The sequence below is a fragment of the Bombina bombina genome, chromosome 1 (assembly GCF_027579735.1).
Source record: "Bombina bombina isolate aBomBom1 chromosome 1, aBomBom1.pri, whole genome shotgun sequence".
Taxonomy (NCBI): domain Eukaryota; kingdom Metazoa; phylum Chordata; class Amphibia; order Anura; family Bombinatoridae; genus Bombina; species Bombina bombina.
Window position 1 is genome coordinate 424,635,117 of NC_069499.1, and position 24,075 is coordinate 424,659,191.

Genomic DNA, 24,075 nt, shown 5'->3' on the forward strand with positions numbered 1-24,075 from the left:
AATAACTGAAGGACACAGTAATATTTCAGTAGTGAAATTAGGTTTATTGGTTTAACAGAAAATGTACAATATGCATCAAAACAAAATTAGACAGGTGCATAAATTTGGGCACCCCAACAGAAATATTGCATCAATATTTAGTAGAGCCTCCTTTAACAGAAATAACAGCATCTAGACACTTCCTATAGCCTGTAATGAGTGTCTGGATTCTGGATGAAGGTATTTTGGACCATTCCTCCTTGCAAAACATCTCTAGTTCAGTTAGGTTTGATGGTTGCTGAGCATAGTCAGCACGCTTCAAATCACCCCACAGATTTTCAATGATATTCAGGTCTCGGGACTGGGATGGCCATTCCAGAACATTGTACTTGTTCCTCTGCATAAATGCCAGAGTAGATTTTGAGCAGTGTTTTGCTTTGTGACTGATTCCTCAACATTATTCTCAAGTATCTGCTGATATTGAGTGGAATCCATTCAACACTCAACTTTAACAAGATTCCCAGTACTGGCACTGGTCACACAGCCCCACAGCATGGAACATCCACCAAATTTTACTGTGGGTAGCAAGTGTTTGTCTTGGAACGCTGTGTTCTTTTGCGGCCATGCATAATGCCCCTTGTTATGACCAAATAACTCAATCTTTGTTTCATCAGTCCACAGCACCTTCTTCCAAAATGAAGCTGCCTTGTCCAAATATGCGTTTGCAATTGCATACCTCAAGTGACTCTGTTTGTGGTGTGTGTGCAGAAAAGGCTTCTTCCGCATCACTCTCCCTTACAGCTTCTCCTTGTTCAAAGTGCAATTAATTGTTGAACGATGCACAGTGACACCGTCTGTAGCAATATGATGTTGTAGGTCTTTGGAGGTGGTCTGTGGGCTGTTTTTGACCGTTCTCACTATCCTTTGCCTCTCCAATATTTTACTTGGCCTGCCACTTCTGGCCTTAACAAGAACTGTGCCTGTGGTCTTCCATTTCCTCACTATGTTCCTCACAGTGGACACTGACAGCTTATATCTCTGAAACAGCTTTTTGTAGCCTTCCCCTAAACCAAAATGTTGAACAATCTTTGTTTTCAAGTAATTTGAGAGTTGTTTTGAGGTACCCATGTTGCCACTCTTCAGAGGAGAGTCAAAGAGAACAACAACTTGCAATTGGCCACCTTAAATACCTTTTCTTATGATTGGATGCGCCTGTCTATGAAGTTCAAGGCATAATGGGCTCACCAAAACAATTGTGTGTTCCAATTAATCAGTGCTAGGTAGTTACAGGTATTCAAATAATCAAAATGACAAGGGTGCCCAAATTTATGCACCTATCTAATTTTGTTTTGATGCATATTGCACATTTTCTGTTAATCCAATAAACCTCATTTCACTACTGAAATATTACTGTGTCCTTCAGTTATTTGATAGATCAAAATGAAATTACTGATCCAAACACCCAATTATTTATAAATGAAAATCATGGACATTGTCAGGGATGCCTAAACTTTTGCATACAACTGTATATGGGTATAAAATTGAAGTTGAGCCTCTTTAGTATTCCTCAAACCTAAAAAATAGGACCAATGTTGTGAAGTATTTGTCACATGTAACACTATTGCCATGGAGATCACCTGAGGCAGGGTGTGCAAACTTTTCCAAAAGAGGGGCATCTACTCTTTTAAAAGTGGGTCAGTTGCCTTATTTTGGTGAACACCCAAAAAGTCACATAGTAAAAGAGGTGATTCTCACTCCTGTGATAATCTTCTGCTTCCTAAAGGGACTTTAGATTTCTAATTTCAAATACCTTTTAGAGCCCAGGACACCCAAAAAGTCACATAGTATGATTGGATATTGCTACTCCTATGGTAATCACCTGCTCCTTAAAGGGACATATAAAGGGCAATCCCTTCTTTCACATGAATTGCATTGTGCATGTTGTGTGCTATCATTGGAGGGTATGGGTTCCTTTGGAGCCACTATTTATTCCATACAAATTAGATAGGTGATTGCTATTTTATTGAAATCACTGACACATGACAGGGTATCCCTCTTTCCAAAATGAGATCCAATGAACCTCTGTGTTTTATGGTGAGTGGAATGAACTTTAAAAAATACACCTACCTCAAACACCATCCTGGTGCCCAGTTGAGGCAGGTGAAAACTCTATATTCATGGAGTTGAGGCACGTGAAAACTCTATATTCATGGAGTTGAGGCACGTGAAAACTCTATATTCATGGAGTTGAGGCACGTGAAAACTCTATATTCATGGAGTTAATAATGTTTGTGTATAGGGTACTAACAATACAGAACAGAGAACTAGTCCCTAAATTGCAAAGAGCAATAGAGAAAAATGTCAGATTATGATAAGAACAATCTGCTATGTGTTCACATAAGATATTGCATTATACAGTTTGTATAGTCCTTACTTCATGTTACATCCTTTTTTTATTGTTTTCTGCAACAATGTTTCTGACTTCATTTACTTTATTCCTACCCCAGCATCTTAGGTTGTATGTGAAACTGGGCCAGATGTATTCAAATTAATCTGACAAATTAGTTGCTAATGTTAAATTTGCTAAATTGAGAGGTAATTTCAGGGCATTCACAATTTTTCAACAGTAGATAATAATTACTAATGTAATTAGTATACATATATACATATATATATATTGAAATGTATTGTACATATAGATTCTATTAATGATGATTCATACCATACTGTGAAGAGAAACTTATTTTCATTTACAGTGGAGGAAATATCTGGATGATTTGCCAGAGGGCTTTTTAACTTCTTTAAAACTTTTAATGGATTTGCAAACTTTTTTGAAAGACTTGCGTGAGATACTTTTTATTCGTAAAATGCATATTAAATTCTATTATTTTTTTTTTAAATGTTAAAAGTGTTTTGGAACTTTTATGTTTTATGGTGTACATTGCTTCTATAGGATTGATTTGTGCACACAAATCTTTTTATCTTCATTTAGTTTTAGATATATTTAATATAATTAAAGTATGTTGATGAAAGATTAGAAATAGTGATTTAAATGCTTTAATTATTTTCAGAGTTTTAAATAAAATAATTTATTTTTAGCCTAAAAATATGTAATATATATATATATATAAACTTGAATCTGTGCAAAGGAGGGCTACCAAAATGGTACATGGTCTAAAAAATAAAACTTACCAGGATAGGCTCAATGACCTAAATATGTATAGCTTAGAGGAGAGAAGGGAAAGAGGTGATATGATAGCAACTTTCAAGTACATTAAAGGGTTTAGTAAAACTGAGGCTGTGGGTATTTTACATAAAATGGAAAATTCAAGAACAAGGGGTCATGAGCTCAAGCTAAAGGGTAGTAGATTCAGAAGTAATTTGAGGAAGCACTTCTTTACAGAAAGAGTGATTGATTTATGGAATAAACTTCCTCAAGAGGTAGTAGCAACAAACACTGTGGGGGACTTTAAAAATGCATGGGACAAGCATAGGGCTATCCTACGAACTAGATAAGTTTATACTGTTAGGTAAGGTCGGGCAGACTTGCTGGGCCTATGGCTCTTATCTGCCGTCAATATCTATGTTTCTATATATATATATATATATATATATATATATATATATATATATATATATATATATTTACTTGATATACCATATGTTAAATATCTGATGAGTTAAAGTGGTCCAAAGCCATCTGATTTAATTACTATATATGAATTTGAAAAGTACCTGTTCAGTTGGTTAGAAAAAACGCAAATGTTTCATGTTTTTGTAGTTTTCTATGCATTGTCTTTAATAGACTGAGATATCATATTTGGTACAACATATTGTAAAGCAGCTGTGTGTAATTGTGGGCATACTTGCTGCAGAATGGTGGTTAATGTAGTATTTCCAGTCAATAGCATAATCATATTGTTTTGATAAATTCTGTTCACTTGAGGTTGTTGAATTGTTTTCAGTGTCATTTTAGGATACTGGTTATGACAGAGAAATTTGAAAAAAAAGGTAATTGAGAAGCAGAGTTTCTTTATTAGTTACAAAAGGAGAATAGGTAGAGGATTAAAACCATTTTTAGGAAACCCTAGTAACCTAAAACTAAAATATTTAATGGCATCCAACATTTTATCTAATTTCATGTTTGAAAGTTAAAAAATCATATGTTGACAAAGGATTGGATTGGGGCAACAGGCACAGTATGTTAATGTAACAGAAGGAAAGCCAATGGCACTACTTAGATAAAATGATCGTTCCCATATAGTGGATTATAACGTATTAAATAAATCAAAAAAGGGGATGGTGCTTGTACTGGAAAATGGATTCAAAACTAATCAGTGAAAGAGTAAAAAAAGAGTACAAATATAGCACTCATAACGTTCTATTATAGTAGATACTGTGGACACAGGCAGAGAATGAAAATTAAAACTTAACTTTTACTATATAAGCTTAAAAAAGGGGACAAAACTAAATCATATTATTAAAATATGCAAATGCCTGATTGTGTTAATAAAGTTGAACAGAATAGAAAATCTGCTGCTCGAATACTCCCCAGAATGTAAGGTGGCTTGGGATTTCTTATCTGTGATTCAAAATATGGTTAATAGGTAAAGGTTTTTTTTAAACACAGGGAAGGTAAAAGAATTGGGAAAAGAAGGGGTTAATAATAATAAGCACTCATTCCTAATAATAAGTTACAACAGTGGTGTAAAATAACAGCTTACTGGTGATGTTGATTGTAACGTATGCTGAATGACTTCAGCTATGGACTCAGAGAGTATATTGGAAAGGGTGCTGTATAAGTATCAGCTGTAAACCATATATATATATCACTAATATTAAAAACATTTTTAATGATAAATATTAAAAAAGAAATGAATGGCGACATCTGCCCACAATGACCCCTATTATAATGTGTAACACCATACAAACAAACCCCCACACAGTGGTTAAAACTAGATTAGCTGAAAGCTGCTCCCCTGTATTCCTGGCCGATAACAGGAACCGTCGGCGTCAGGTTCCAGGAGCAGCCACAAACAGCTAACTAGATTAAAGAAAATGAAGGTAGTTTAAATAAAACTCCCTCCTGGATGTATAGAACACACACAGACACGTTTCAGCTCTGATATGAGAGCCTTTCTCAATGTGATACTAGGGTGTAAAGTTAGACAAGCCGAGTGTTACAACCCTTTTAAATTGTATGGTTACGATATTCAGCCAATCGGCTCATCCACACACGCCCCCTAGTGACCAGTCATGCATTATGTTTACGCATGACGTGAGGGAAATCACTGCCTGTATTGGTACTAACGTGTTGTTTTATTACAGGCAGTGTAATATCCATCTATTGATCTTGATGCAGAGGTAGTATGTGCGCTTTAGTAACCTTATATCTTAGTTCAAAGAACGGGAGTTATTTGTGGGTGCACAATTCAGAATTGTGTGCACTTAACAGAGTATTAAATTATTCTTAACCATATTGTCCTAATGTCTCACGGACTTGCATATTGGTAGAATAAAGCGGAACAGTTTAAAATGTCTCAGAAATTACAAATTGTATGCATTCAGCATTTCATTTTGTGAGCATCATTATACCCTATATATAAGATTCAAATTTGATTTTAATCATCCTATAACATGTGGTAGATTATTCCACTAACTCTGGGTGCACATATAACTTTAGGGTCACAGATTTATTATGTCTACATATGATTTATATTATGGATGTGAGGGGTATTCTGTGATTAAATAATCCGTCAAACCTGTGATGTCCCCACAATATCTCATAAGGGAGTTATACAAAGTTTCATGTTATTAATATTACCACATAAGGGAGTTATACAAAGTTTCATGTTATTAATATTACCACATAAGGGAGTTATACAAAGTTTCATGTTATTAATATTACCACATAAGAGACTTATACAAAGTTTCATGTTATTAATATTACCACATACTTTCCCATATTAACATCCACAATATATCTAATGCATAAAACAGTCAAGACTACTGTAATATCGATTTAATCAGAAATCTGAGCCATAATGTATATTAACTATTATTACATAATTATTGTAGAAATACCCAAAAGTTATTATTCTCATTCATGCCACTGGGCATGACCGTATTCAGATTAAAAATCCATCTTGCCTCTTTTTTCAATAACGCCTGTTCAATATTAGCTCCTCTGATACCTGGTCTTAAAGTCTCCAATCCCCAGCATTTAAAGGCATTTGTTTTACCATTATGGTAATGTAAAACATAATTAGCTACACTAGTGATTTTTTTTGCCATTTCTACATCCTTACTCGCTGTTCTTATGTTGCTTAAGTGTTCTGTCATTCTGCGCCCTAGGGTCCTGGTGGTCATACCTACATAAAGCAGGTCACAATTGCAAGATACACAGTAAATTACATTACTGCTTTGGCACGTTATGTGGTTCTTGATCATCTATTTACTATGGAATCTATCCACAACAAATGTTTTCTTGATCATGTATTGGCATATTTTACAGTTGCCACATGCAATTGAGCCATTATACAGATTGGGTTTTTTGGTGTTTCTGTCAAAATGACTGACAGACAGTCACTTATGTTTTTTGCTCTCCTATAAGTAAGGAGAGGTTTCACAGGGATTGTATGTTGTAATCCCTCATCAGCTTGTAGAATATGCCAATGCTGGTTAATTATTTTGGAGACCTGATCACTTTGATTAGTGAAAGTCGAGATGAATCTGAGGGGTTTAGTGCTTGATTTGCATTTGGACGTTAAGAGCTCCTGTCTGTCCCTGTTGAGAGCTTTGTTATATGCTCTCGCTAGGGATTTTTTGGAATATCCCCTCTGGAGAAGCCTTTTTTCTGAGATCACTAGCTGCTATATTGAAGGATTCCAGTGTGGAACTATTCCTTCGTATTCTTAAGTATTCCCCAATTGTTAAGCTCTTGATAGTATTAGGATGATGGAAACTTTCAGCATAGAGTATGTTATTGGTTGCTGTTGGTTTCCTGTAAGTGTCTGACTCTATTGAGTTATCGACTCTTAATAGTCAAATCCAAGAATTCTATCTGAGTTTTTTGAGCCATGGTTAAAAATAAACCAAAGGGGTTTGTATTGAGCATTGTGATAAACTATTGTAGGAGTTCATTAGGACCATCCCATATTAAAAATATGTCATCTATATACCTGGACCAGTGGGTTATGTGTTTAGTGTATGATTTCAATGTGTCATGGAATACTACATTTTCTTCCCACCAGCCCAGGTATATATTGGCATATGTTGGAGCACATGAAGTCCCCATAGCTGTTCTGCATGTCTGTAGATAAAATCCACCATCGAAAACAAAATAATTGATCTAATCTAATACAAATTCCAAAAGGTCCACAATGAACTCTTTGGTTTCATTAGACATGGAATTATTCTTTTGTAAAAAATAGGACACTGCTTTGCAACCCCATTGTTTGTCAATGCTGGTGTACAGCGACTCAACATCACAGGTCACCAAGATTGAGTTTGGGGTTAATTCGATGTTTTCAATTTTGTTTAATACATGCATGGTATCTTGTGTATGGGATGGTAGAGATTCAACAATATATCTTAGTCTAGCGTCCACATACTTGCTAGCTTTTTCTGTTAAAGAACCAATACCAGAGACTATTGGTCTTCCCGGTGGTTTGACCAGATTTTTATGTATTTTGGGTAGCAAGTATAGTGTCGCGACTTTAGGCTGTGTAATCTCCAAAAATTTGAACTCCTTTTTATCAATAAGGCCTCTAGTTAGGGCAGAGCTGATTAAAGTATTATATCTCTTCAGAAAAGTTTCAGTTGGATTACTGAACACTCTTTTGTAGTTTTTAATGTTATCCAGCTGTTTTTTGGCTTCCTCTATATACATAGGGGTAGACCAAATGACAATGTTACCACCTTTGTCACTCTGTTTAATTTGGACATCTGTCCACTGTGTAATTAAGATCTTTAAGGGCGTTTTTTTCATCATTGGACAGATTATTATAAATGAACTCTTTCTGTGTTGGTAAAGCTAGTATATCTTTACATAAGTCCAAAAAAGTGATAGTATTATGTGAGGTACTGTTAGGTGGTACAAAATGAGACTTTGTTTTCAAAATGTTACGCCAGCTGGTGTCTGAAATCAGATTTTCAGTATTATCCATGGTAGATTCTTCCAGTAAGGAAATTAATTAAATTAATAGCAGCTATATCAGTTCTATCTAAAGTGTCTGTTTCCCTATTGCTGGAGAAATATTTCTGGAGTAATACTTTACGAGTAAAAAGGTGGACATCTTTAATCGTGTCAAATTTGTCAAGTACGGGGGTAGGTACAAAAGAAAGACCTTTTTTAAGGACAGTAATCTGGGTATTTGTCAAAGTCCTGTCTGAGAGATTAATTATATTTAACTATGGCTGTTCTGATTCTTTTTGTTCAGGGGTTTTTAACCACTGTGTGGGGGTTTGTTTGTATGGTGTTACACATTATAATAGGGGTCATTGTGGGCAGATGTCGCCATTCATTTCTTTTTTAATATCTATCATTAAAAGTTGTTTTTAATATTAGTGATATATATATATGGTTTAGAGCTGATACTTATACAGCACCCTTTCCAATATACTCTCTGAGTCCATAGCTTGAGTCATTCAGCATACATTACAATCAACATCACCAGTAAGCTGTTATTAATCCCTTCTTTTCCCAATTATTTTACCTTCCCTGTGTTTAATGTATTATTAAAGGAATAGCACCAAGGGTAGCCCAACCCTTTATTTCCTGATTTACCATTTATCTCAGTGCCAATTTATCCTCTTTTTTGTTATTGTATAATAGGTAAAGGTGTAATGATAATTTATTGGTTGTGTTCAACAAAGCAGGAGTGTATCTCAATGGGTGCAAATATTGCAGATGGCTTCTCTGTGGATCCCAGAGTTGTTTACCAATTAATTACCGCTATACGTTTCCTCTGTATATGTCAGAGACTCATATCCATTGATTACAACTGTGAGTTGGTTTATAAATGGGTATTCAAAATAAAAGGACCCACGGTAAAAAAACAGAATTCCCTTTCAGATAAAGCCTTGTGATGATACCTTATAATTACCACTATTGTTAGTCTACAATCAACGGAACAACCACAATGGCTAACCTGTGTGTGTGGAGAAACTGTGATCTTAACACTTGGTTTCTCTGGAGATATCAGAGATTATTGCTAGCTGGTTACCACTGTAAGTGAATAATATCCTTCTCTGGAAATGACAGAGATCTATACCAGTTAGTTACTTTCAGTTATTGGTATGAATACAAAGGCGCTTCAATGTAGGAACCAGGTTATTAGAGGTATCCAATAAGCAAATTTTCTCTCTGGTAATGCCAAAGATTTATATGTAACTTAAATTTAAAGGTGCCTATTTGTTTCACCTGGTGAGAGACCTTGGGAAGGGTGCCAATTACCTGCTAATACCGGTTAATACCAGTAATTAATATTATTTCCTCTTTGGTAATACCAGAAACCTATACCTGTTAAATACCGTTGTGTAAAATATAAACTAAAAAAAGTGCCAGGTTGAGTCACCTGGTGAGCGGTCTTCAAACAAGTGCCTGTTACCTATTAATACCGATCGTTTGTTAATACCAATTATTAGACTCTATAAAATCAGGCATAGGGACTATACTGTGAATGGATAATGTCTTTCTCTGGAAATACCAGAGACCTATACCAGTGGTTACTACTTGGAGTTAATGGTATAAATATAAAGGTACTTGAATAAAGGTTGTTGGAACTGCTGATGAGGAAATTATCTGATAATACCTGAGACCTATACCTGTTAAATACCATTGTGAAAAATATATGGCCTCAAGTTAAAGGCACCTTTTTTAACCTCCTGATGGGAGACCTTCCAAAGAGCGCCAATTACCTACTAATACCGGTTACCTCTTAATATCATGGTTTAATACCATTGTTTTGCTTTCTGGTAATACCAGAGACCTATACCTGTTAAATACCGTAAGGAAAATATAGACTCAAGTTTAAGGTGCTTGGTTGTTGCACCCGATAAAGGATCTTCCAAAAAAGTGCCTGTTACCTATTAATACCATTACCTATTAATACCATTTGTTAAGCTCTATCAAATCAGACATTGCTTTTAAAAATTAAGGGGGAGATGGGGAACAGGGACGCCACTGACGCATTTTGCCGTTATGGCTGTATCAAAGGGCAGTATGTTAATGACCTACTGAACACAAGGCAACCAGCGTTTGATATTATTAACTAAAATCCTGAGATTTAATTAAACAACTAAGAAAATTTAATATTTTTGGGTTGGCTTATTGAAAGGAATTTATCGGCAAATGTAGTTGTTCTACCTCTTCATTCCCAAATTGAAACCCTTTATTTTGTGGAATGTATAATGTGTAAACAAAGCATTGGCAAAATTAAACAGCTCTGACAATAGAGGGCAGGTCCAAATATGAATTATAAATATTTACCAAAGTTATGTAAATTGAATTGATCAAATTTAAAAACTATAGACCAGAATACTGGAATGAAATCTATCGATAATAAGCTATCTTACATATTCTATCAACTAAATCACATTAGGATGACAATGATGTTAATTGAAGCTGACACATCAAAAACACAGTGGGTAGATTCCAATCCTGATACTAAAAACATTTAATTATTTTTTTTTAATTTTATTTGAGACTCTACTTTGCCCAATGTATGAAAATCAAATTGGTAAATTTTAGTCAGCTTACTGTAAGTGCATGGGTGATAAATTGTACAGCAATGGTATTTATATTAAATAGGTACCAGTATTATCCCCCAATTAGAATTGCCATGGTAACCAAACCATATACCCCTACTACTAATATTGACATGCAATCCTTTAGACTTTACATCATACTTCACACCCAGCATCTTAGTCTCCCACATTTAACCAGCTTGTGAAAATCACAACACCACTTTGCTAGTAACCTGTTGACCCACTATTAAAGCAAGCATCTTATTATCCTCCCCCTAGAATCCAACATTTAATACCCTCCATCGCCCACCACTAAACACAGCAACACCCAAGAGACCCATCATCCACAACCCCACCCTTAAAATCTTAAGACCCTTATTAAAGTAAAAAGTAACACCATGAAAATGTACTCTCTTTCCCCTGATATCACAGACTGTATCAAAACAAAAAATACATTGACTGACATGTAATACAAACCTTAAGGGCTAGATTACAAGTGGAGCGTTAAATTATTGTGCGCCTGCAAACAAGCTAATTTGCCCATTTGCGGGCATGCAATAATTAATCAGCCGTAAGCGATCTCTGGCTAATTTTCTGAATGTGCCCCAAATGCCCTCAAAATATAAGGCATTATAGTTTTTTATTAAAAAAGCATTTTTAAAGAAAAAAATAACTGCACTAGGAAGTTTTGGGGCTTTAAAGTTGGTAAAAAGTGCCTTTACATTGCGGTCTACGGGAACACACATACTGTATATACACATGTTAACACACAAATATATATTCATATCCTAAATAATAAAAGGCCAGGTATGTTTGTCAGATGCAGTCATGCGCAGTAGAGACTGCGTGAGGACAAACATACCTGGCCTTTAGGATCAACATCAGACAGCTCAGCAGAGCAGGGGAAGCGGCCGTTGTGGGGGGCGTGGCCATGCTTAGGGGGCGTGGCGATGGGGCGTGGTTGGCAGAAGTGCCGTGATGGGTGCGTTGCTGGTCCAGGAGTGGGCGTGACTTGATAGATAGAGAAGGGGTGAGAGAGCTAAAGAGAGGGAAGAGAGAGCAAAAGAGAGGGGGAGAGAGAGCAAAAGAGGGAGATGAGAGAGAGCAAAAGAGAGGGGGAGAGAGAACAAAAGAGAGGGGGAAAGAGAGAGAGAGAGAGCAAAAGAGGGAGTGGAGAGAGAGCAAAAGAGGGGGGAGAAAGAGCAAAAGAGGGAGGAGAGAGCAAAAGAGAGGGGGAGAGAGAGCAAAAAAGAGGGGAGAGAGAGAGCAAAAGAGGGGGGAGAGAGAGCAAAAGAGAGGAGGAGAGAGCAAAAGAGAGGGGGAGAGAGAGACCAAAAGAGAGGGGGGAGAGAGCGCAAAAGAAAGGGGGGGGAGAGAGAGCAAAAGAGAGGGGGGAGAGAGAGCAAAATAGGTAGGAGAGAGAAAGCAAAAGGGGTAGGAGAGAGAAAGCAAAAGGGGGGGGAGAGCAACAGAGGGGAAGAAAGAGCAAAAGAGGGAGGGAGAGAGAGCAAAAGAAGGGGGAGAGAGAGCAAAAAAGCGGGAGAGAGAGCAAAATAGGTAGGAGAGAGAAAGCAAAAGAGGGGGGAGAGAGAGCAAAAGAGAGCGGGAGAGAGAGATCAAAAGAGAGGGGGAGAGAGAGATCAAAAGAGAGGGGGAGAGTGAAAGAGAGCAAAAGAGAGGGGGAGAGAGAAAGAGAGGGGAGAGAAAGAGAGCAAAAGAGAGGGCGGAGAGAGAGCAAAGGAGAACGAGAGAGCGCAAAAGAGAGGGGGGAGAGAGAGAGCACAAAAGAGAGGGGGAGAGAGAGAGAGCACGCAAAAGAGAGGGGGAGAGAGAGCAAAAGAAAGGGGGGAGAGAGCAAAAGAGAGGTGGAGAGAGAGCAAAGGAGAGGGAGAGAGAGAGGGAGTTCAAAAGAGAGGGAGAGAAAGAGAGCATAAGAGGGGGGAGAGAGCAAAAGAGGGGGAGAGAGAGCAAAAGAAGAGGGGAGAGAGAGCAAAATAGGTAGGAGAGAGAAAGCAAACAAGGTAGGAGAGAGAAAGCAAATGAGGGGGAGCAAAAGAGGGGGGGGAAGCAAAAGAGGGAGGGAGAGAGAGCAAAAGAGTGGGGAGAGAGAGCAAAAGGGGGAGAGAGAACAAAATAGGTAGGAGAGAGAAAGCAAAAGAGGGGGGAGAGAGCAAAAGAGAGGGGGAGAGAGATCAAAAGAGAGGGGGAGAGTAAAGAGCAAAAGAGGGGGGGAGTGAAAGAGAGCAAAAGAGAGGGGGAGAGAGAAAGAGAGCAAAAGAGAGGGGGGAGAGAGCAAAGGAGAGCAAGAGAGTGCAAAAGAGAGGGGGGAGACAGCACAAGAGAGAGGGGTAGAGAGAGCAAAATAGAGGGGGAGAGAGAGCAAAAGAGAGGAGGAAGAGAGAGAGAGCAAGGGGTGGGACCGCTGTACTACAAAAATGGCCCGTGTAAACGGGCTTTAGGACTAGTAAATATACATTTATATTTGCTGCCCAAGCCTATTGCAGTGTGCAATGTTTCTTAGCAATACAAACGTACTACTTGTAATACCAGGACACATTATCCTGCGCTGGTATTACAAAGTGGAGTGCTAATATTGCTTGCACACATGTACTTCTCATTTTGGGAGTAAGTTAAATAACAAATGGGGGCAAGGGAGTGGGCTGAGCTGCTTCAAAATGTCCAGGCCTATTTTGTTCCCAGTCTGGCCCTGTATAAAACTATTTATTATCGTTCAGAACTAGTTTTGATTTTTATGTAATTAAATTGACACTGTAACCCTCCCCATGTATATGTGTTCCACCTTCAGTCATACAATTCTTTGATTTTGGTATTTTTACTATATTCAGGAAGAAAAAACACCATGGTAACATCTGGAATCAATACTTTTATTATTTGTTCAGCAGCAGAAATGTACATTCATCATTTCAAATTTGATGTAAACAGTTGTTTTATAAATATTAGTTCAGAAACAGCAACTTGAAAAATAAGTACACTTGCCTGAAAATTTTATATACTTTTTTTTAACAAAGAAAAGATGCTCATTTAAAAAATAATTAAAAAATGTATGCACATATTTGTATGAAATTTTAGGCACACATTATAGCATGTATTTCTGTCAGGTTTTTAGAAGAAAAATATATCTTAAAATCTAGATTTACTCTAGAATCAAAAGCATTAAATTTAATAAAAACTTTACATTAACAATAAAAGATGGAAACCTTAGATTCTCTGCAAGATACAAAACTAATACTACAAATAATATATAATTTATCCCTTTTTGTGTAATGGCTGCTATTGCTATTACTGAACATTAATTTGATGTTATCATTTTAGAAAAGGAAAACAGTTAGGAATTAGAAATACAAATATTGTGTATCTGATTACGGTGTTGTTGGTGGTGGAGGTGTAGCAAGAAAAAGATTAAACCAAACTAAATACAAAAGTAAACAACTTTATTTTAATGCAGCTACCATTTTACTCCACTTAAAGAAATAATGGATAGTCGCGGCTAAGAAATTTCAGTTTATAAAGAACATTTACACTCTTTCTGCCCAAAGCGGATTTATTTAGAGTTAGATTATGACGGATGGGACAATAAAGCAGTTTTGTGGTTTCCTAAATGGGAAAATAAAGCAGTTTTGTGGCTCCTACTGAGCATCTGCACAAGCTCACAGGGTATACGTATACTAGTTTGTGACTGGCTGATGGCTGTCACATGATACAGGGGTGGGAGAATGGGAGAAAAAATGAATTTGTCAGAAAAAAATCTACAGCTTATTTGAAATTCAGAGTGAGTGTATTTGCATTGTGTTTTTATTATGTACGTGTTAATTATGTTATTCTACTGCATTAAGTGGTCCTTTCATTTTTTACCCCCCAGAATTACAGTTTGTTCAAAGACACTATATAACATCATTAAAGCATGGACATAAGATATACATTAAATTTAAAACAATATTTCAATATATTTGTATGTAGATGAACTGAATTTGAACGTTCAGAGAAAGGCACTTTGTCTAGGTGAACATACATTATGATACAATGATAAAACAACACAAGACTACAGGACTATTACTTTTTTTTGTTATACTTTTTCTGATTTCCTCATTCATACAATAAAAAAAATATAATAGCTGAAACCTGCCCAAAGGAAAATAAAACATTTGTATTAAATACAAATAAACTGTGATTCCTGTTTTAAGACACCAATTTAAGAAAAAACATCACAATTACGTTTAAAAAATATATTTTTTTTAAAATCTCATAGCCGAAAAACATGATCCGTGAGATATAATTTCTCTATATAGTGCAAAATCTAGTAAAATAAAATCTATGGATTTGTTTTCCCACCAAAAATGACTATTGCCTTCTTTTAAAATTTCTGTTAAAATAGCACATTGTATGATTTCTTAAACATAAAGCTCATCCCCACCCAAGAGGATACTATATAAAAACTGTCACATGAAAAGAATGACTGTACTGAAACTTTATTTATAAGGTGTGGATGCATCATACAAGAATATAGTTGGTGCTGGTTGTTATCAGAATGATTTACTGCTATTTACATATTTTGTTATTGTTTATCTGCAACATATTGGTAACTGGGAGTACAGTTTTGCCGTATTGTTCTGTCAGCAAATGGCTGTCTCAGCCCATGCAGCCATATATTTTTTCCTTATGTTTTTTGCATTACTTGCGTCAATGATCTTTGGTTCCACGTACTTTATATAATAATCCTTATGACATAAGGACCAATCCCTTTTCTTTTTAACAAACTTGTTTTTATACATGTTGCTATTGTAGACCAAAACATTGCTTAAGGTAATGGCTCATGTGGGTATACACGTGTCTGTTGGCCAGTCCCCCAATTCCATGATCTTTATCAGTGTACCACTAAAAAATAAAAAAAGACAAAGAAAAAGAATATGATAACTACACATTAACATGTCTAGAAGAACAATATTGAGGCATATAAACTTGAGACTATAACAAATAAGTATAATGTAATTTATACTATATTTGGTAACAGTTTAGAATGCAATTTTACAGGAAAACAGCTATGATGTTTAATTTTAAAAGGGTAAATATGAATAGTTTCAAAACTCTAAAATACAACAAAACAAATAAAGCATGGGGCATGGGCCCAGTGTCATGGACCCTGTTAGCATATCCTGTACTACTGAGTTGGAGAAGCATATAAGAGTGACGTAGTCTTGATATCTTCGTCAGTGTGTAGCTGTAGTTACTGGCCAATGAGTGAGTAATCTGTCGCTAGTAATGAGCTGTGCACATTCATTTCCTTTTACTTTTATAATCACCTATTTTCTTACTGAGATCTGTCGCTGTCCACAAACAGAGCCAGGGCAGTGTGCAATCTGTCCCTAGGGATCAGTTGTAAAAACTATTGTATGCACTATTCTAAGCTATTCTGACCTGTTTGAATAGTTAAGCTTCCTGAATTGTTTAACCCCTTAATGACCAAGGACGTGCAGGGTACGTCCTAAAAAAAAAATATATAGTTATCGCCTGAGGATGTACCCTGCACGTCCTCGGTCTGGAAAGCAGACTGCTCGCTTCCAACTGCTTTCCGGTTATTGCAGTGATGCCTTGATATCGAGGCCTCCTGCAATAACCCTTTTTAGCCATCCGATGCAGAGAGAGCCACTCTGTGGCCCTCTCTGCACTGGACATCGATGGCCAGTATCATTGGTGGGTGGGAGCCGGTGTGGGAGGTGGGTGGCGGCCATCGATGGGCCTTGTGATGTGGAGGGGGGCGAGATCGCGGGCGGGCATAGCCGGGGGCAGGCACGGACGCGCGCATGTGCACGGGGAGTGAGGGTGGGAACCGCTACACTACAGAAAAATTTGTGTTAAAAGTGGGAAAAAGGGGGGGGGGGAATAGATTTAAAAAAAAATGATCAGTCAGGTGGTTGGTCTGTGGGGGGGAAGCTACACTACAGAAAAAAACGAAAAAAAATAAAAGTACCCAAGATGGCCCCCAATAAGGCAGAGGGGGAGGGTTAGAGAGCTGTTTTGGGCGGGATCAGGGAGATTGGGGGCTAAGGGGGGATCCTTAATAATAATTGCACAAGCTGTAAATAATTTCAGTGAGAAACCTAAAGTTTGTGAAAAAGTGAACAATTTTTTTTATTTGATCGCTTTTGGCGGTGAAATGGTGTCATAAAATATACCAAAATGGGCCTAGATCAATACTTTTGGATGTCTTCTAAAAAAAATAAATATATACATGTCAAGGGATATTCAGGGATTCCTGAAAGATATGTGTTCCAATGTAACTAGAGCTAATTTTGAAAAAAGTGGTTTGGAAATAGCAAAGTGCTACTTGTATTTATTGCCCTATAACTTGGGAAAAAAAGCAAAGAACATGTAAGCATTGGGTATTTCTAAACTCAGGACAAATTTTAGAAACTATTTAGCATGGGTGTTTTTTGGTGGTTTTAGATGTGTAACAGATTTTGGGGGTCAAAGTTAGAAAAAGTGTGTTTTTTTCCATGTTTTCATCATATTTTGTATTTTTTTTATAGCAAATTATAATATATGATGAAAATAATGGTATCTTTTGAAAGTCCATTTAATGGCGAGAAAAACGGTATATAATATGTGTGGGTACAGTAAATGAGTAAGAGGAAAATTACAGCTAAACACAAACACCGCAAAAATGTAAAAATAGCCTTGGTCCCAAACGGACAGAAAATGGAAAAGTGATGTGGTCATTAAGGGGTTAAATATTATGGGCTAGATTACAAGTGGTGCACTAACATTAGTGCACACGATATAAGAATACTGTGGGCACGTTAATTTGCGCTCGTATTACAAGTCACACTCATATGAGCACTAACTGCTAAAAAGTTTTAAGGGTTTAAATGTATATGAGGGAGAGGGGGGATATATAAGCGCCTACTGTTTATCTGTAGCCTAGGGGAGGTGCGTCTAGCAAGCACCCAAAAATACAATAGATATAGGAAAATACCCAGGCGCCAACTGTACATATAGGAATTTACCTGCCTTCGTACAGTTGGCGCCTGGGTATTTTCCTATATCTATTTAAATGTATATGGACATGTATTTGACATCTATATATATCTAAATAATAATTCCATAATAATATTAAATGTGTTTTACTGTGTATGTACTGTAAATATTGCACATTCCAATGTTCTTCACATACAGGAATATTTTATTTTTATTGTAAATATTTCTATATATATAGCTGTATATACATATACCTGTATATCTATTCCTATAGGTATATACAGTATATATATATATTTTTTTTTTAAATTAACATTATTAGATAGATATAGAAGTATCTATTTAAAGGGACATTAAACCTCAACTTTGGATTTAATGTCCCTTTATTAAAAAAAAGTCCATATTTTTTCTATGTGAAGAACATAGGAATGCAAAATATGCATAATGTGCTTTGTGTTTTGTGCTTTAGGGTTAACACGGTGTTGGGTTAGCACACATGGAAACTTCATTATCTTAAGGCATGTAGGAGCAACCCTAACTATAAAAAAACCACTGCCAAATGTAATCCCTAACTACACCTTAGCAGATGTGTGTATGGTTAGATATGATGCAGGCGCAGCTATTGGTGTAAAGGAAGATATCCCTCAAATTGAAGAAGAAAAAAGGAAAATAAATCTCACCATTGTTTCAAAGTCCACCTGTTCATCAACAAGAGCCTTTGAAATCTGTGCTGCCTGTTGGAAGTGAACATTATCTGAAAAAACCCCAAAATGAATAATCATCATCATACATAACGAAAGAAAAAGATAAATAGGTAGATAATACACAGACACAACTTTATTCAGTTTCAGTACTCATGTTATGCATTTTAAAAAAAAAATAAAAAACAAAAAAGCAAGATTTAATATTGATTATTATTTATAATGTATTTATTAGTATCCTAAGTTTTGTTTAATACATATTAATAAATACATTTTTTTATATGTAACAAGCTTATAACCACTTGTAAAAATTGCTTATAATTCACCATTGGCAATCAGCATTAAATAAAATAATATGATTTCATTAATTTTAAGTAACATTTGGCTATCGAGTTCTTGTTTTGTTAGTTGTGATGCTGGACATCTGTCACTGGTACTACAAGTCTAATTAGCCAAGTCTCACCATCTGCTGTCCCATGTATTAAAAGGTATCCAACATCCTTAAATTCTTTAGCTCTAGACATGACTGTTGAATTCTGCAAGGAAATACAAAAAAGGTTCTTGAAGAGATACTCTCAAAATACTAAATACCTCATACCAACTGGAGAAATTTTTTTTTTAAATAAGAAAACATCTTCAAACATGAGCACATAAGTTAACAGTCAGTTTTAAACATGGTAGAGTGTTCATTTAATATTCCATTATGTGCTATTTATTCATTTAAACAGAACATTCCATGGGTGGAAAATAACAAGGAGTGACAGTTACAGATAAAAGAAACAATTACACATACATCTAGAAAACAGAGATACAGATAGCTATATATATACAGTATATATATATATATATATATATATATATATAAATAAATAAATAAATGCATGTATATATAGTATGTATATATATATATATAAATAAATAAATGCATGTATATATAGTATGTATATATATATATATATATATATATATATATATATAAAGACAGGCAGACAGACAGGAAGGGGGTTGTTGATTACAGTCTTTTAGGATTGTTTATCTAATAATGGGCTAGATTATAAGTGGAGTGCTAATTTATTGCGTGCCCACATACAGGCAAATTCTCCCATTTGCAGGCATGCGATAAACAACCAGCCATTACAAGTGACTGGTTATTGTTACTGGGAGCTCTTGGTAGCAATTAGCGCTCCAAAAATGAACCAGAGGTCAGATCTCTGGTTAATTTTCAATATAACTCCCAATTGCCCCCAAAATAAAGTATATTCTTTTTAATTAAAAACATATTAACACATAAATATATATGTATATAAGTGTGCACATATATATTTAAAATTGCTGCCCATCGCTGTGCGACTTACCCCCTTTGCTGTTCTAGTTCTCACGCCGTGTCTCATGGCGTGAGAACTAGCACAGAAAAGGTAAGACTTTTTTGGGGTGTTTTTTTTTAATTTAGATTAGGGATTTTTTTTTATTTTTTTAATGGGCAGCAAAAGAGCTGATTGTCCTTTTAAGGGCAATGCCCATACAAATGCCCCTTTAGGGGCAATGGGTAGCTTAGGTTTTTTATTTTGTGTGGGTGGGGGGATAACTTTGAGGGGGTACTTTGTAATTTTTTAAGGTAAAAGAGCTGTTTAACTTACATAAGGCACTTTTAAGTTTATTTTGGTATTATTATTGGTTTATTGTTAGATTAGGGGGTGTTTTTATTTTTTGGGTGGGAGTTATTTTTATAGGGGTATTAGATTAGGTTGAATTTTTTTATTTTTGATAATTTCATTTATTTTTTTCAATAATTTTAAATATATTGCCCTCTGAGCAGGCTTATCGCCTAGTATATATATATATACACATCCTCTCCCAAACTCAGAGGAAATACACAGACTTTTCCACTCAGCTGCAACAACTGCCCTCTAACTTACTACAGGTAGCCTTCTGGAAAACAGCTTCATTATATTTTACCTACCAAGTTGTTTTATTGTATGTGTTTGTATATTTAGTGATAACTCCTTTTGTTTTGTTTTTATTTTAAATGTATATACTACCATGACTCTGTAATTACAGGCTGTGCTAGTCATAATTTGCATACCTCTAACTCATTGCATATTTTATCAATTTTATGCCTGCCATTATGTTAAGTTAGTTTAAGCAGCTATTGCCCAGTTATCTGTATATTTGTTTAATGGTTTTATTTCACCCCTGGTATACCTCAGTCTCATTCTTATCTCTGTAATATTTTGTTGATGTTTTTTTTTCTGTTTCTGCATGATTGACCCCCAGCTTAAATGTACCCTCCCACTCACACTCTTGCTGGACCATCATTAACCTAATATCTCTCTCCTTTAGTTTGATTTCCAACACATCCTCTCCCAAACTCAGAGAAAATACACAGACGTTTCCACTCAGCTGCAACAACTGCCCTCTAACTTACTACAGGTAGCCTTCTGGAAAACAGCTTCCCTCCCACCCTGCCCCTCACCCCACCCACCCCAAGCTCATTTCCTCATTTATAGATAGTCTCCCACACAACTTTCACTCTCCTGAAATGACAAGTGCAAACACTAATCAGCACATCCTTCCATTCCCTTAACCCTATAGAATACACAGTACTTTTGTTATATTATGTTTCATATACCATTTGTTCCCTTATGCAATTGTTACAGTAATTCTGTGTCTTATGTCTTTAACTGGTTCCCAATTCTGTAAAAATGCTCAATATATTCATATTCCTTTTTGCTACCCTTTGTCTCTATAACAAACTACACTATTCAATTACTCCTTCTCCCTCTCCACCTGCACTGTTCATTAGCCCATCTCTCTTAAACTCACCTTACTTTTGTACTCATGAACTTTACCTATTCCTAAACACTCTCTCTCCCCCCTGCAGCTCATCTCAAAAGCAGTCTCACTACTGCAAATCTGTATCTCATCTCTTGTCACTCTCCCTCTTGCTTCTACTTACTGCTGGTGACATCTCCCCTAATCCTGGTTCCCAACCACTGACAAGCCGTGCACATCCATGTGTACCATCCCATAGACTCAGAAAACAAAACTCTGCACACCTTACTCACATTCCTCTTACATATAAGCCACTACCCCTTTCACTTGTGCACTCTGGAACTCTCGCTCTGTTTGCAACAAGCTCACTTCTATACATGACCTCTTCATCTCCCACTCCCTCAACCTTCTGGCCCTAACAGAAACCTGGCTCTCTCCCCTAGATACAGCATCCACTGCTGCTCTGTCACATGGGGGTCTCCACTTCAGCCACACTCCTAGGTCTGATAACAGACAAGGAGGTGGTGTAGGTATTTTACTCTCCTCTTGTTGCACCTTTCAACAAATACATCCTAACTCTTCCCTCACTTTTCCCTCATTCGAAACCCACATGATTCGCTTATTCTCCCCTCTCTCTGTACGTGTTGCAGTCATATACCGACCCCCTGGCTCCTCAACTCAATTTCTAGATCACTTGGCTGCCTGGCTACCCTATTTCCTTTCCTCAGACACCCCTGCCCTCATTCTTGGTGACTTCAACATCCCCCTTAACAATCCCACTGCCTCATCTGCTAAACAACTTCTGCAACTCACTTCCTCTTTTGGTCTGTCACAATGGACTGATTCTCCCACTCACAAAGACGGTCACTCTCTTGACCTGATCTTTAGCTATCGATGAACTCTCTCAAACTTCTCAAACTCCCCTTTTCCTCTTTCTGACCACCATCTCCTTACTTGCAACATATCATCCCTTCCTATAACTCTCCCTCCTTCTATTCCTCACACCAAACTTCACAGAAGCATTATGTCTTTAGATCAGCAACAACTTGCTAATTCCCTTAAACCGCTCCTCTCATCCTTCTCCTCCTTTTCCTGCCCTGAACAATCTATCTGCCACTATAATTCCACCCTTATATCCGTCCTTGACAATCTCGCCCCTCTTACCATTGCTTGGAAATCACACACTCATCCCCATCCCTGGCATACTCCTCTGGCACGGTACCTACGCAGATGTTCAGCTGATTTTCTTCATTACAAATTCATCTTGAACTCCTACTATTCTGCCCTTAATCTCCACAAGCAACACTACTTCTCTACTCTTATCTCTAATCTTTCTTCAAACCCAAAACGTCTGTTCTCCACTTTCAATACTCTCCTCCGCCCTCCCCCACTTCCTAATACAACTTCTCTGTCAGCTCAAGACTTTGCCAGTCACTTCATTAACAAAATTGACTCCATCAGACATGAAATCAGCTCTCAACATAATTCCATTCTCTCACCCCCTCAAATGCTCTCACTCAACCACAACCCTCATAACCTGAAACTTGGTTCATTCTCCCCTGTTACTGAGGAAGCAGTTTCGGCACTTATACTGCGCTCTCACCTCACTACTTGTCCCCTTGACCCTATCCCCTCACAGCTACTCCCTCTCTGCTACCCTTACCCCTTTACTAACACATATTTTCAACCTCTCCCTCAGCACTGGTACATTTCCCTCATCAATGAAACATGCACTGGTCACACCTATCCTCAAAAAACCTTCCCTTGATCCTACCTCCCCATCCAACTACTGCCCTATTTCCCTCCTACCTCTTGCTTCAAAGCTTCTCAAAAAACTAGTATATGCACGCCTATCCCATTTCCTTACGTTAAACTCCCTTCTTGACCCGCTGCAATCTGGATTTCGTCCCTATCACTCCACAGAGACAGCTATTGTTAAGGTCACCAATGACCTACTTACAGCAAAATCAAAAGGTCACTTCTCTCTGCTTATCCTCCTTGATCTGTCCGCAGCCTTTGACACTGTCGACCACCCTCTTTTGCTCCAAACCCTGCAATTCTTCGGCATCTGTGACACAGCCCTTTCATGGCTCTCTTCCTACCTATCAAACCGTACCTTCAGTGTAGCCTTCTCTGGGGCCTCCTCTGCCCCTTCACCACTTTCTGTCGGAGTACCGCAAGGCTCTGTCCTTGGTCCCCTTCTCTTCTCAATCTATACATCATCACTAGGCTCCCTAATTAAGTCCCACGGTTTCCAATATCATTTGTATGCCGATGACACCCAAATCTACTTCTCTGCACCAGACCTATCTCCTTCCTTGCTAACCCGTGTCACTAACTGTCTTTCTCACATCTCTTCCTGGATGTCCTCCCACTACCTCAAGCTAAATTTCTCCAAAACTGAGCTCCTCATTTTCCCCCCTTCTTCCAAAATCTCCACCCCCAATATCTCTATAATTGTCGACAACTCCATCACTACCCCTACCCCGCATGCCCAATGTCTCGGGGTCACATTTGACTCCGATCTTTCCTTCACTCCTCACATTCAGTCCTTGGCTAAAGCATGCCACTTCCACCTTAAAAACATCTCCAAAATTAGACACTTCCTTACACAAGACACAACTAAGATTTTAATCCACTCTCTCATTCTTTCCCGCCTTGATTACTGAAACTCTGTCCTCTCTGGTCTCCCCACCTGCCGCCTAGCTCCCTTACAATCCATACTGAATGCCTCTGCCAGACTCATCTTCCTTACACGTCACTCTTCATCTGCTGCTCCTCTCTGCCAATCCCTTAACTGGCTTCCTCTTGCCTCTAGGATCAAACACAAAATTCTCACTCTGACATACAAAGCCCTCAACTGCACTGCTCCCCCCTATAC

At 37.2% G+C, this 24,075-nt stretch overlaps 1 protein-coding gene across 2 annotated transcripts in view; it reads right to left on the reverse strand.

Moving 5' to 3' along the window:
* Positions 1-13,592: 13,592 nt before the first annotated feature.
* Positions 13,593-24,075, reverse strand: part of LOC128645391 (dipeptidyl peptidase 4-like) — a 226,516-nt gene continuing 216,033 nt past the window's right edge. For both annotated transcript variants that reach the window (XM_053698368.1, XM_053698367.1), the window contains 3 exons: positions 18,886-18,958; positions 18,402-18,475; positions 13,593-15,621 (listed from right to left, as the gene is read on the reverse strand). In XM_053698368.1, the coding sequence (XP_053554343.1) occupies positions 15,523-15,621; positions 18,402-18,475; positions 18,886-18,958 (246 nt within the window). In that variant the 3' untranslated portion in view covers positions 13,593-15,522. The remainder of the gene's footprint in view (positions 15,622-18,401; positions 18,476-18,885; positions 18,959-24,075) is intronic.